Source organism: Lepidochelys olivacea (genome assembly GCF_965140295.1).
Source record: "Lepidochelys olivacea isolate rLepOli2 genome assembly, chromosome: 18".
Taxonomy (NCBI): domain Eukaryota; kingdom Metazoa; phylum Chordata; order Testudines; family Cheloniidae; genus Lepidochelys; species Lepidochelys olivacea.
The window spans coordinates 22,682,078-22,696,598 of record NC_140428.1 but is presented as its reverse complement, the minus strand read 5'-3'; the positions used below and the strand labels follow the sequence as shown (position 1 = coordinate 22,696,598).

Genomic DNA, 14,521 nt, shown 5'->3' with positions numbered 1-14,521 from the left:
ATCATTCATGCTGCTCTTATCTCAGGAAGATGAAGGGAAAGGTAAAGATGCAAGAAGTTAATAAAAACAACAAGGAGTTTGGTGGCACCTTAAAGACTAACAGATTTATTAGGGAATAAGCTTTTGTGGGTAAAACACCACCATGGGTGAAGTGGTGTTTTACCCATGAAAGCTTATGCCCTAATAAATCTGTTAGTCTTCAAGGTGCCACCAGACTCCTTGCTGTTTTTGTGGATACAGACTAACACGGCTACCCCCTGATACTTGACAAGAAGTTAATAAGCGTACGGTAAAATGGAAAAATAGCTAGCCTGAAGAGCTGAAACGAACTACCAAAATACTCTCAAATTAAGTAGTTGCTCAGCTTGGGATAAGAATAAATTATTCTCCATTTTTCACTTCACTCTCCTGAACACAAAAAGCTGCAGAACTGTACTTCTTGGATCCAGAAATATGCAATTGTATTCATGTAACTCTGGTTATGCATTTCAATTGGAACTGTATTTACTATGAAAAATACAAAAGATAGCAAACATATGCCATTCTTTCCAGGTTTTTCTGTTTTATGGCTTCTAGAGGGTGGGACAATACTATATTTTATTCCTTATGTCTCCTGAAGAATTTACCGAACAATGGATTCTGTGGCTTTAACTGTGTTTCTTAGCTCCTTTTCTTAGTTATGTGTTGTGAGATAAGGCACTTTATTCTGAAGGGCAAGAAGACTGTTTATTTTCACTACAGGACACAAACTTTCTTTGCTTTTTTTTAAATCTCAGGCTGCAACAGTGGAGTGCTGCTGCTTACATATTTAAAACCTTAGTAAAAAGAATGTTTTAAAAATGTAACTGCTCATTAAAGTTAAGTAGATTTAAGGTTTCTATTACATTTAAACCTTTGGTTAAGTTTAAGCATTTGTTTTTCCTTAAGAAAGCTATTATTTTATGATTGTAGGCATATTGGATCTCTTTGTGACATTAACCTAGCAAGGTTCAGGTGCACTGGCATTGGAGGTGTCTCTTTGTCATATTGCTACCTGACAAAATACACCATACCTAGGGAAAGTTGTATTTGGTTCATTTCCAGGGTTAGGCTTATTCGTTTTACTCTATGGAAAAAAACTAGAGTAAGAATGTATATCTGTCCTTGTCTTGGCAGAAATGACGGGTGGAATACTGGCCCTATTGAAGTCAGTGGAAGTTTTGATATTGATTTCAACAGGAGTATTTCACATTAGAAGCATCTCTCATGAGGTGATCCAACTGAGCAAAATCAGATACTGTATTTAGGAAATTTATATTCGTTTTGTGAAGATACTAAGTGTGTAAATGGTGATTGTGTTAATTATGTCCTTAAAATACAGACACAATTTTCTTAAAACTATTGTTTTATCATTAACTCGTTTCACACTTTTGAAGTCTTTTTGGTTTGTGTTACATTTTGCCCGATTGATGTCACCTATTTGCACAAGTATTGTCACTGCTTTTGCTCTATACCCAGATCGGTAAAATACTTCATCTTGCATCAAGTTTCGTACAGGTCATGTGCAAATGTATCTATACAAACACATCATAGTACAACAGCACCACAGATGGGTAGATATCGCAGCCCCTGAACAGGAAATTACACTGGTCTGCCACAGCCGCATCGTGCCACGGAGCAAATATTATGTAATGCACACGGAGGCAATGGCATCCGATGACGCTAGGGTACCAAGGCCAGCCCAATGCACCACCACCGGGCCACAGCACAAATGATGCCCCACGTAACGACGACATCATCACGCAACAGGAGCCTGCAAAAAATGGCGGCACTGCCAGGATTCTGATTTTCTTGCAAGCTTTCCTTAAAGCCCCAGCTCCTGGAGTCACGTTAAGTGGGATAAGCACCCTTTTTTTAAATAATAATAAAAAAGGCTAAAATCCTAGTTTTTCGCGCTGGCAGATGACAGACGGGGGCCCTGCAGGCTCAGACACCCGACGGCAAAAAAACGAGAGATCCCCCCGCCCCGCCCCGCCCCGCCCCGCCCCTGGGTAGTTGCCAGTCACACCGCTGCTGCGCGGGCCTGGCTGGGGCTGGGAACCGGGAACGTTGCTCCGCGGCAGATCCCGGAGTCGTGAGGCGGAGGAAGCCCAGAGCTGATGGGACGGGCCGGGAAAGGGGGGACGGGCCAGGCCGGGCTCCCCGCGCCACGGAGCCGAGCCCGCCCGACTCTCCCCCGCCGCCAGGAGCGTCTCCGCTCCAGCGGAAGCGGAAGCCCGCTAGGGACCGGAAGCGGAAGTCGGGTGGGTGGCGGAAGTGGGGAGGCTCCGTCTCCCCTGGCAGGAGCAAGAGGCGCGCTCGGTCCCGCCTCCCGGAAGGGGAAGCCGGCTCCGGCCCGGCTCCGCCTCCCTCTGGCGGCCATCTTGGATAGCCGCGGCGGCGGAGGGGGGCAGCGGACGGACCCGGATCCCGGCGCTTGCTCTGTCCCGCCTGACGTTCCTTGTCCCCCCTCCCCGCCTTCTGCGGCCGGCCGGAGCTTCCCCGAGGGACGGAGCGGCCGAGGCTCCCGCCTGAGCAGCGAGAGGTACGCGGGGTCCAGGCCGGGCCTAGGGCGGGTCGGGGTCGGGGATCTGCCCCGGCGCTCGGCGGGAGTGTGGGGCCGGCCGGGGGGGGGGCACGGAGCCCCGCGGGGTGGGGGAGGCGCAGGGGCCGGCGGGGCAGGTACCGGCACCGACGAGCTGCGCCCTTCCCCGGCAGAGCCCGCTGGGGGGGCCCGTTCTCCCGGGGCCTCTCCCTTGGGGTGTCTGGGCTTGAGGGGCCTTCTCTGACTGCCGCTGCGGGGCTGCGGCCCCCCAGGCTCTGCTGGGTCCCGGCGGGGCATCGGGGAGCCGGTCCCTGTGAACGGGCGGGCGGTGAGGCCCCCTCGGTCCCTGGCTAGGAGAAGGGGAGAGGGGTCAAGCCCGCCGCAGCGCGGATGCTCCTCGCCGGGATGTGTTCCTGGTGGTGTCGTTTCCTCACCTGCCGGTGAACATTTCCTCCTGGCTGTTTCATCTTTGTGGGGGAGCAGTTTATTATCCCAGGGAGTTTCTTACGGGGCTGGGGTGGAAGCTCTTTTGTCAAGGAAAACTGTCAGGTTAGAAATTTATTATTTTTTTTAAATAGTGTATTTGTTAGCAAAGGTCTTTTGAAGACCTGTTGGCTAACATTCATCACTTTCTCCTTGGTTACCTGCATTCATCAGGTAAGACCCTGCAGACCCATAGCCAAGTGAGTAAGGGTTTTCAGGATTGGGTCCCGCTTTTGGCGCTTAGGCACACAAATATCTATGTAAGCTATTTAGAAACGCTACAAAGGGAAGTCTGATTCCAAACAAAAGTTGTTGTCATTGAATGTGTTTTAAAATATCCCAGATACGTTTCTTTTCAGTTTTGTAAATGTTTTCCTTTTAATATAAGGGAACTATAAGCGTCTCTATTTGTGAGGGAAGCCAACAATACTGTATACAAATATATTTGGTGCAACAATATTTTTTTTGTATTTTTTATGCAACCGATAAGTAGTAAGGCACACCATTCTCAAAGACTTGCGACTGCCAGACACAGTACAATTATAACAAATGAAATACCTCACTGGGCCAGCTTCATGCAAGTTTCTCTGTGTGGGTGAACCCCCTTTGACCTACATTGGGGCTTCATGGGGGCACAGAGGTCTGCCCATGTGGAGCAGTTTGCAGAATCAGAAATCTCATTTGGTTTACCAGGGAGGAAGTTGCAGGAACAAAGACAAAACAAAAATGCAGTGTGAAGGTCAGTTTTTTAGCAAATGTGGATCAAACGGAGGCTTTGGTGCTTTTTTCCACCTATGTTGAATAAATTTTTGAATTAAAGTCTGAGATGTTAATTTCTTCATCTTTAATTTCTTCCCCCCAGAACTTCATTTACCTCCCCTTAGCTCCTGTCAAAAATAGGGTGTTACCACTTGTTGTCGATTAATAAAATACATAATTAATATCCATATTAGATGTCTTCAGACCTGGAGAAAATTTTTTCTGTTTAAAGCTGTGATCTAACTGCTCATTTCATACATGAGGTATAACCCCAAAACAGAAGTTTACTAATTTGACCAGTATTTCTCCCTGGGCAATGTTGTAATTGGCATTCACAGATAAAGAAATCCATTTAGAGGGTATTGCAGCTTAGTAAAAACTAACTGTGGTAGCCCACATCCTTACCAGCAATAACATTGTTTTAGGTAGAACAGAAACTTTAGCAAGCTTTGTCAACCACCCTTGGAATGCAGCCTACCAGTGATATATCCTTGAGTACTGATTTGTTCATCCTTAGCATCAGTCAGCTGTAAATTTCTCTGCTTGTTATTTCAATTCCCAAAATTGGGGCTTCATGTCCAACCTGTAGTATAACTTTACTCTCCTTTTTAAAAAAGAAACAAACAAACAAACCCCACCACACTCCACAGTTATTTTCTCTGTATTTCTTTTATTTCATCCTAAGGCACACAAAACTGGTCTTTTGGGAGAACACATCCATTTGTACACTAGTCAGATTTCAAGGGACACCATGTAATAGTATGGTCCTAATAAAATCTGAAAATTGTCTATGGGATTTTTTTTACTTCAGTGCCTACCACAGCATTAAATGAGCAGTGTCTCATACCTTTATAAAAGTTGTCAAACTTCCAAGAATAAGGCCAAGTGACTTGCTTGATTTTGTGATTTATTATATGAAAAAAGTTGAATGGCAGTCTTTTAATTGGTGTATATTCTAGAGATGTTAGTTGAGAAGGGGTGTTGTTTGAGTGTATAAAAAATGTGTTAAAATTCATGTGCACAGTGTCCCTTAGTAATCTTTCTAGTGGCCCTGCTGTGCGGATCTTGTGCTTAGCATGTCAAGAGTATCAGCCATCACAATCTGTTCAGTTTGTGCTGTGGCACAAAACTAGATTGATTTTTCAAGGTGTCTTGCATAATGCAGAGCCATTCATGTAGTGTATTTTTGTTTGTCTTAACAGTAACTGCTACTGTCTTGTAACAGTCTCCTCTGCTTGATTTTAATGTTTAGAGAAACATCTGAGCCATGAATGCATTATCTCTGGAAACTGGCTGGCTAACAGGATGTTCTAAATTTGCCATCTGTGCATACAGTGTGGTGATGTTGATATTTAAGAATCCACCATACGTAGAGGTTTGAGTGGAACTTCTTTTAAAAAGCTTTCAGGTCTGAAAAGTGGAAAATCACTGGAGAACTAGCTATTCAGAAAGGAAGGTGGTTTGAAGTAGGTTTAGGGTGAGTGTTTTCCTACTTCGAGGATGCAAGGAGGACATGAGGGACTGTGAGGCAGGTTGACTGGCAGCTGGAGATGAGGAGGATTGGGACAGAGGGGGGGAAGGGTTGTTATGCAAAGGGAAAACTGGGAAGAAAATGTATTGTACTTTCGACAAGTTATCTGTCTTGTCTTTGAGTTAGGTGCTTTTTGTATTCTATATTTGTGTCGTGCCTAACACAATGGGGTTGGAGCCTTTTGGTGGTCCTAGAATATAAATAAAAAATAAAATTAGTTTGTGCAAAGTAGTCCTTGGCTCAGAATTCAAAAACATTAAGAGGAGTGTTTGCCCCCCCTCTTTGAAAAAATAAACATACAAAGCAAATTATTTCTTGGTACTGGAGATAATCAAATAAAATCAGGGTCAGACTAGCTCTTCGGTTGTATTTGATGTACCAGAAATGCCAAAGCATGATGTTACATTGTTCAAACCAGCCTTTGTATCCATTAATCTGTTTAAACAGAACTAACTGCATTGAGTCCTCAGGATCAGAAAGTCTAGCGCAGGGGTCTGCAAGCTTTCAGAAGTGGTGTGCCAAGTCTTCATTTATTCATTCTAATTTAAGGTTTTGCATGACAGTAATACATTTTAACGTTTTTAGAAGGTCTCTTTCTGTAAGTCTTTAATATATAACTAAACTATTGTTGTATGTAAAGTAAATAAGGTTTTAAAAATGTTTAAGAAGCTTCATTTAAAATTAAGTTAAAATGCAGAGCCCCCCGGACCGGTGGCCAGGACCCGGGCAGCTTGAGTGCCACTGAAAATCCGCTTGTGTGCCGCCTTTGGCCCGCGTGCCATAGGTTGCCTACCCCTGGTCTAATGCTAGTTGACAGGAATTTAGTTTGTTGACTGCACTCTGTCTTGTTGGTGAGACAGCAAGAACAAGTTGTGACCGCCGTTTATTTGAGGGGGATTCTTTCATTAACCACGTTACTGGTAAGATTATACTGAGCTCATGTCTATTTATAATTTTTTAAAAAACTAGATGAGCAACAACAGTAATAAGAGAGCACCAACAACAGCAACGCAGAGACTTAAGCAGGACTACCTTCGAATTAAAAAAGATCCAGTGCCTTATATCTGTGCTGAACCCCTCCCATCCAATATCCTTGAATGGTAAGAATCCGAATGAATTGCTCTTACAAGCATAGAGATCCAGACCATCTGGATTGTCAAGTCTGAGCTTCATATACACCTTCATTTTTGTATTGGAATCTTTTTTTGGTGTGAGGGGTAGTAAAGGGAGACAAATATGAAGCTGTTGAGCTGAGGTGATAAACCTATTTATAATTTGTGTTCCCTTTGGAAATTTGATGCGCATAAGGTGTTAAGTTTCCCCCCTCTAATACAAAATTCCTTTGTTCCTTTAGGCACTATGTTGTACGAGGACCTGAAATGACTCCATATGAAGGTAAACATTAGCTTGTTGCAAAAGCATGTATATTGCTATCTATATTTGAGTAGTAGTAGTTCATAATTGTATGAATGGGTCGTATGTAACAGAAGTGGTTTTCAGTGTATGAGCATAACGATTTACTTCAATCATAAAACTGTAATACTTGCCTTTGACTTGCGTAATAGCCTCTTGAAATGAGATAGTGTTAGGGTTGTCCTCTAACGTAATTCTAGCAAATCCCTTAGTGTTCATCAAAGTCTTAGCCCAGTTCTCTCTGATCTTTCTTTGTATGGCAGCCTTAGTTCTTTGTTTAAAGAAGTCTGATTTTTAGTGATTGCCACAGATCTCCTGGAAAGCAGAGGGAGCCCAGTTGGTTGGTAGCCAAGATGAACAATGTTAAAAATATCAAGTATTGTCAGTTTTTACTTTAAAAAGAAAAACTGAAAGCACTAATAAAACTTATTTCTGGCTTATCACATACTCTGCTCTTATTAGAGTTGAGGCATACTCCTTTTGTAAATGTCATCCCTGGAGAGGCTGAGTATCATATCTAATTAATTTGCCTAAGTATAAGAATTCACTGTATATTCTGGCCTCACCTAAAGGATCTGCTTCTGAAATTGGATTTTTCAGTGGACTTAAAATGTCCAGCATGATGATAGCGTGCAAGACCCTTCCATTTGTGCAGATGTGGTGTTTAAATACATTTAGGGAGAAACCTATGTAGATGAAATAAGGACTTGACAATTGGAAAACATTGCTTGCCTTATGCAGATGACAAAATAATAGTACCTCCAAAATGGGTCTTTCCCAAAGGTACTGACGATCATTTGTATCCGTGAAGGGCCTAAGTTGATTAGTTTTTAAATTTTGGAGTGTGTATATAGTAAACGTTCCTTTAAATCTTATTTGCTGCAACATTGTAAGTATTTGAGGAAAGCATTTCCTTAGTACAGAACAAATCTTTCCTTTTTTTATACAATACAGGTGGCTATTATCATGGGAAACTAATTTTCCCCAGAGAATTTCCTTTTAAACCTCCTAGTATTTATATGATAACGCCTAATGGAAGATTTAAATGCAATACAAGGTAAGGATTTTCTTCTAATACTTGTAATTAACACCTGTTTTGAAACTTGTATCACATGTAACATTATTTTCCATTTTTACTAATGGCAAGGAATAAAGTGCACTGCTTGTTTTGTTTTTTGAAGGTTGTGTCTTTCAATCACTGATTTCCACCCTGATACATGGAATCCAGCTTGGTCAGTCTCAACAATCTTGACAGGCCTCCTTAGTTTTATGGTGGAAAAGGGCCCCACACTGGGCAGTATAGAAACCTCAGAATTCACAGTAAGCTCCTAATAATGTCATATCTTTTTAATTTTAATTTAATAATTTATTTTTTTGTTCAGGTCAGGGTATGTTAAGCACATCCCAGTGGTTAGGCATGAGACTGGAATCCAGCAGTCACAGGTTCTAAACCTGGCTCTGCCTTTTAGTTTGGTCATAGGACAGATGAGAAGGTGAGGGTGTTTAAAGGAGCATAAGTCAAGGGTTTGGATCACAGGTGGGAAATGTAACTGTTAAGTGCCGCAGCTTCTGACTACAAAGCTAATTTTTTATGTTGAATATTTTATGCTGAATAGGTCAATCTTTCAAATCCAAGGGAGGGATTTTGTAACGTTTTCTTCTCATGCACCCTTCTGGACAAGACCTTTTGATTTGAAGTGAAGGTTCTCCATAAAATGTAGCTACTTTATTGGACTATTTCTCCCCTCCCCCAATCGCCATTGGGCAGACACAGAATGGAAAAGCATTAAAATAAAATGCAGTTAAGAACTTTTGAAGAGTAGGGTTTATAGAAAGTCATTACCGAAGAGTCTATATTCACACAGGTGAAGTAGCTACAAATATTATAAAATAGTAGGTTAGCACCTTTTTAACATTCTTCTTATGTGAAATATCCTCCAGATGTGTTAAGGCTTAATGTATATTTCAAACTGATGTTACTTTTTTGTTCCCTTCATAGAAAAGACAGCTTGCTGCACAAAGCTTAGCATTTAATTTAAAAGATAAAGTCTTCTGTGAGCTGTTCCCTGAAGTGGTGGAGGTAAAGTTCATTTGATTATTTCTGTTTTCACGTTTCATTGCTGTGTAAATATGCAGATTATGCGAATTAATTGGCCAAGATTTTCAAGAGACTAGTCACTTTTAGGTGTCCAATTTGAGACCCCTCTAAAGCATCCTGATTTTTCAGTGTACAAAAATTAGAAACATGGTTTTCTAGCTAGAAAATTCTGTATTTAGATACCAAGATCTGTTGCTTGGAGAATCAAAAGTTATACATTTAGGGACAGATTCTAGCTGTCTAATGTAGATGTGCTAGAGAAGGGAGAGAATCTACAGAAAGCACTTCCTCCATTGGACTCATAGAGAGGAGGCAGCCATAATTTGGATGCAAGCATGGGGAAGCACAAAGTGAGCCTGGCTAATGCTGTTAGCAGTATTCACAGGCACAAAGGGAATTTCTGGGCAGAGTAATCAGTCAGTAGGTCCAGATCTCCCATTAGGGCTTTTGAAACACAATGCATTAAATAGATCTAAACTTCAGAGTTTGATTACCTACGTTCTCCGTTACACATCTGTGTGCATTCCATAGTGCAGTTTGTTGCCATTTTTTCCCTTGGGGCCTTCTGAGCTCTGGGGTCTCATCTCCACTTCCTCCTCCCCTCGGAATTAGTCTTGGACTGAATCATTGGAATCTGCTTTCCCTATAATTAGCTAGTGCAGTTACCAGAGAACGTGAAATCCTCTGTCCTTCACAATGCTCTCTTCCTGATAGTCCCAAAATGATTAAGATAAGCAGTTTGCTACCCTATTGTGGTAATGATATTGTTGTCAGAACATGAGTATCTATACCAGGGGTGGGCAAATTTTTGGTCTGAGGGTCGCATTGGGGTGCAAAACCGTATGGAGGGCCAGATAGGGAAGGCTGTGCCTCCCCAAACAGCCTGCCCCCTCCCACTTCCCGCCCCCTGACTGCCCCCCTCAGAACTGCCCACCTATCTAACCCCCCCAACTGCCCCGCTCCCTGTCCACACCCCTGCCAGGCCCCCCAGGACTCCCACGCTTATCCAAACCCCACTGGTTCCCTGTCCCCTGACCGCCGTCCCCCCCGCCCCCCTGAACCGCCACCCCATCCAACTGCCACCTGCTCCCTGACTGCCCCTCAGGACCCCCTGCCCTTTATCTGATCCCCTGCCCCTTATCCAACCCCCCAGCCCCTTACCATGCTGCTCAGAGCAGTATGTCTGGCAGCTGCGCTGCCCGGTCAGAGCCAGACATGCCGCCCTGCGTGAGCGCACAGCCCCACTGCCCAGAGCCCTGCTCGCGTGGCGGTGTATCTCCAGGGGGCGGGGGCTAGCCTCCCGGGCCAGGAGATTTACTTGGGGCCCTAACCATGAGACGATGCTCTAAGGATTCCTGTTTCTTCCGTTTCAGTTCTTTGAGAATTGTTGGGTTATTCATAACTCTTTAAAAGTACTTGAATTACATTTTCCCACACAAGGGTCTTCATGGTGGTGAATATAGAGGGGGTCTTAAAAGACTTTTTCTGAAAAAATGTGTCCCAATTCTCAGAAAAAATTCAAATTATACGTTTTCTACACCTGGTTTAAAATTTTAAAAGTGAACATTTAAAAACTAAACATAGTTTGGCTACATGACGACCATGCAAAGATCTCATAGTTATTGTCTGCAAATATTTGAAGGTGTAAACCTCCAAAGAGTGTGAAGAATTTTTTTAGGTCTATTCAAATGGATATAAATAAATAATCGGGTTATATTAAGAGAAAAACATGTAGGGTGAATATTATGGAAAGGTTGCTAATAGTGAAGTTCATTACTCTGTGAAATAGTTACCTCGAGAAACTGCGCAATCCCCATTGTTTAGGACATTTAAAGTGATACAGAGCATTGGAAAATATAGTATATGGAACAATCCAAGACTAGATGGGATCTATATGACTACATGACCTTCCATCTCTTAATTTTTATAACTTCATTATGGATAACAAATGAGCAAGAAGCTGTCTCTGTGGAGCTGCACCTGGATATACATTAAGAAGGAATATCTTCTGCATCAGTTTCGCTTCTTTGGATGGATAGTATTTTTAATAAGACACAAGGTGACTTGGCAGAAAGCTTAATCCACTTCACTTCCAATGATTCCTCTCATTTTTTTCCTCCAGGAGATCAAACAAAAACAGAAAGCACAAGAAGAGCTCAATAACAGACCTCCACCCCTCCCGTTACCGGATGTTGTCCCAGATGGGGAAGGACACCATGGTCAAAATGGAATACCGCTTCTTAATGGGCATGTACCACTGGCAGCTGCCAATCACCCAGGTCTTCAGCAGGCCAATCGTAACCATGGACTCTTAGGAGGAGCTTTGGCGAACTTGTTTGTTATAGTTGGTTTTGCAGCCTTTGCCTACACAGTCAAGTATGTACTGAGAAGCATAGCGCAAGAATGAGGAACATAACAGAAGTCCAAGACCAAATTAGTGGTAGTTGCAGAATGAGTGGGACTCTGGGCATCAGACTTTGACACTGGGATAAATATTTGTGCTACCATGATGCAGGTAATATATTGGTTGGCTCATGGGTTTAGTTTGGAAAATGAAGCAGGTGTGATTTGTTAGGGAAGAAAAAGGTGTTCTGCTCACAGTTCCTTTGTCCTCACTACAGTTTTAAGTGGTTCACTAGCAAGTCAAAGCATTATTGATGTGAAACTGGCATTCTGAATGCTTTGATTTTTATAGCACTTACCCCCTTTTTTTCTGAAATTAAAAATCTTTTAAGTAAATGAGGTTTTTTACCAGATTGAACAATTTTTAAAATATGACACTTGAAGATGCATATCATATATTCAGCGTACATTTTCAGCTGAGAATTTCATTTGCGAAGAGTCAAATAGTACAAGTTTGGAATGAGTAAAGTGCAAGTTTCCTCACTGACTTTACTTCCAAAAGGCCTGGTTAATGTGAACGTTGATGTTACAGAAAGCAGCTAGTTCACTTTGTAATAGAGAATGAATGCCGTTGCATATGTAGTCAGTAACAGTGATTAGATGAATTGGAAAGTAACACAATGTGTGTTGGTTAAATATGTTTTGTCTAAATTGTCACAGTAACATTTAAGAAGGTTTACTTTGGCTACAAGAAGTGCAGTTGCCAGCCCTTGAAAACCATTTGCACTCAAAAAGCATTTAAAATTGGTTTAGTGGTGGTGCTCATAAGCAATTTTTTCTTTTAACTTTTTGGTTTTGTTTCCTTAATTACAATTTTCCATTTTGGAAATTAGTGTGATTTAAAAGTGAAACAACTTGTGCTCAAAAAGAAAACATGTTTGCCACTGTTCTGTTTAAAATATCTGCAAAGAACAATGAAGAATGTCGTATATTTTTTCAGAAGAAATATCCTTGGATTCTGGGTTTTTCGGTGAGTGAAATGACATTGCCCCTTTAGGGCCTAATGAGGAAAGAAAAAGGAGACTGAATACTGAGCCAGCTTTTCAGAAGACTAGTGGATTCCTCTGAAGTGCTCTAATTACAGTAAATTTAAGCCATTTATTTGTAATCAGTTCAATTTAAATTACTTGACCCTGTTTTCAAACTCTATTACAAAAAGACTTTATTCTAAGAGACTTCTTATTTTGCTTGAATTATGGAAGCCCTCTGCTTCTATTCAATTTAATTCTTAGCCATGGCATATGACCACTGGATGATGATTATATTCCAGTGGGTGGTAACGAGGTTATGGTAGCATGAATATGTACTAAAACTATTTGCGTAGTTTACAGACAGAAATGCTACTTTTACAGCTCAGACTTTATTAAAAATTGTAATTAAGGGAAAATCCTTATGACTTTGTCCAAATGCTGTGACTTATCATAAAGGCAGTCTTACTGTGCCTTTCATAATTGGCAATGACTTCTAGTCACCCAGCAAATGAAATATTCCCTGTTATGATCTAGCAAAGACTGTAAAAGAAGTTGGCAGAATGGAAAGCTCTGCGCCTAACCTCATATTGTGTTAAAATGTTCTAAAGAGCCCAATAAATGTTACCTCATGTATTTAAGAATGTGTTTTATTTGGGCTGTTTGTTTTGTTTCCTTTGGCAGGTTTTTGATGTTTGATTTTTTTCTGTTTGGTATTTTGAAATTATTGGATTGCGGGGGAGGAGTGTTAAACCCATGAGCCATGTAGCTTAGATAATCAGAAAATATGTGCTGTGACCAATTCTCTGAAATAGGTATGGATTAGCAGAACTAACAGAATAGCTCCAGACGAAAGACATCTTAAAACAGATCTTATTTGGAGGTGGGAGGAGAGCGTGTGCTGGGCTTGATTTAAAACGTATTTATAAACTGTTAAAAAATTGGTTTTGTTTTTGATCAAATTTTATTTATAATTGCTCTTTAATTTGCCTCTTGTATGTGCTTAATCTGCTCTTGTAAAGAGAAGCTCTGGTTGTAACTTTTGTTTCTAGAAACTGTTCAGTTCTGTCAGTCTTGGGAAAAAGAAATGTTGTCTTGTCTCTTCTGCAATTATGGTTTTAAAGACTGATTTGCAAAGTATACAGATCTGTAGCAAAGGTTGAGCTGCCTCTTATATCATCATAACATTGAAATACATTTCAGGCTTTTCGTTATGCCTTCTTTTGCTACCATTGTCGTTCCCTATAGGCAGATGTTTAAGCAGACTGCTACCCAGCATTGTGTATCTTTCTCTCATGAAGGCTCTTTGGGCCACAGGAATGAAGATCAAGGCAAGGAGACCTCGGCTGTGGTACATTCATGCCCTGTGTGAGTGTATGTACTGTAGGTGAAAGAATTAATAACATCAGGAGGATGTTGTTCAAAAATCCACCACTTTTATTGCATGGCAGTAAGTTGGCCTCGCAGTTAGCCCTGGGTATTTGAAAGTGGAGTCCTTTTTTTTTTTTTTTTTTTTTTAAAAGTGCCTCAATTGGGAACGCAAAATTGATATTACTAAAGAACCCTAAATATGCTGCATTTTTTTTTTGAAAGTTTAATTCTTTATTCTTTTAAAAAAGTGGAGCTCATCTCCAGTTAGTGATTTTTCTTGAACACCCTGAAGAAGGATGAAAAGACTTGGTAGTGATTGGGGGGCCACCTGTGAAAACACGAGCAGACTTGCTGCACCCTCCCAATGTTTTGGTACATGTCCTCGCTCCTTGCCTTTGGTAGCAGAATATTTATCCCTTCCTGGGTAGGTTTTAGTGAACTTAAATAGTATTTCCTATGGTATGCCGTATCCGAACTTTGATTTTGTTACCAAAGTCAGTAGATGGAATTAATCATTCTTTGCCATGCAAAAATGTTGATATCATGCCCTGAGGCAGTATGTTATCTTAATGACATAATAAAACTGAAAGTTGTCCTTTTGTGCGTCATACTGGAACAAATGGTGTCTGACCCTTCACTTCTATGCTGCATTTCTTTAGAGTGCTGTAGGATTGCAGTGCACAGTTGGTGGGAAAGATTTGCACCTCTCTTGGGTCACGAGACATCTCAACTGTAGCCTTCTTAAATTTTTCAGAATTACAGGTTTTGGACTTGTGTGTGATTAAATTTTTCCCCAGTATTCAGTTCACGAAAGTTACATCACCACCTATTCTTGATGCCTCAGCTGCAAACTTGAAGCATGTTTTTGAGGAGTAGAAATGACTGCATTGTAAAGTTATCCATTCATAATAAAAACCAAACTACTCATGTTT

The 14,521-nt window shown here is 41.4% G+C and overlaps 1 protein-coding gene across 1 annotated transcript; it reads left to right on the top strand.

Annotated features, from left to right (window-relative positions):
• The first annotated feature begins 2,347 nt into the window (after positions 1-2,347).
• Positions 2,348-14,188, top strand: UBE2J2 (ubiquitin conjugating enzyme E2 J2). The gene is made up of 7 exons (XM_084651659.1): positions 2,348-2,563; positions 6,306-6,436; positions 6,691-6,731; positions 7,704-7,806; positions 7,931-8,069; positions 8,749-8,829; positions 10,970-14,188. Exons 2-7 carry the CDS (start codon positions 6,306-6,308, stop codon positions 11,252-11,254), a joined length of 780 nt encoding a protein of 259 aa, XP_084507785.1. The 5' UTR covers positions 2,348-2,563; the 3' UTR covers positions 11,255-14,188.
• Positions 14,189-14,521: the final 333 nt, after the last annotated feature.

What these genes read in the sequence shown, in the direction of transcription:
- UBE2J2 (XM_084651659.1), top strand. Translation starts at nt 6,306, where the DNA reads ATGAGCAACAACAGTAATAAGAGAGCACCAACAACAGCAACGCAGAGA. An exon ending in CCATCCAATATCCTTGAATG is followed by an intron (nt 6,437 to 6,690) that starts GTAAGAATCCGA and finishes TTGTTCCTTTAG; the next exon opens with GCACTATGTTGTACGAGGAC. An exon ending in AGATTTAAATGCAATACAAG is followed by an intron (nt 7,807 to 7,930) that starts GTAAGGATTTTC and finishes TGTTTTTTGAAG; the next exon opens with GTTGTGTCTTTCAATCACTG.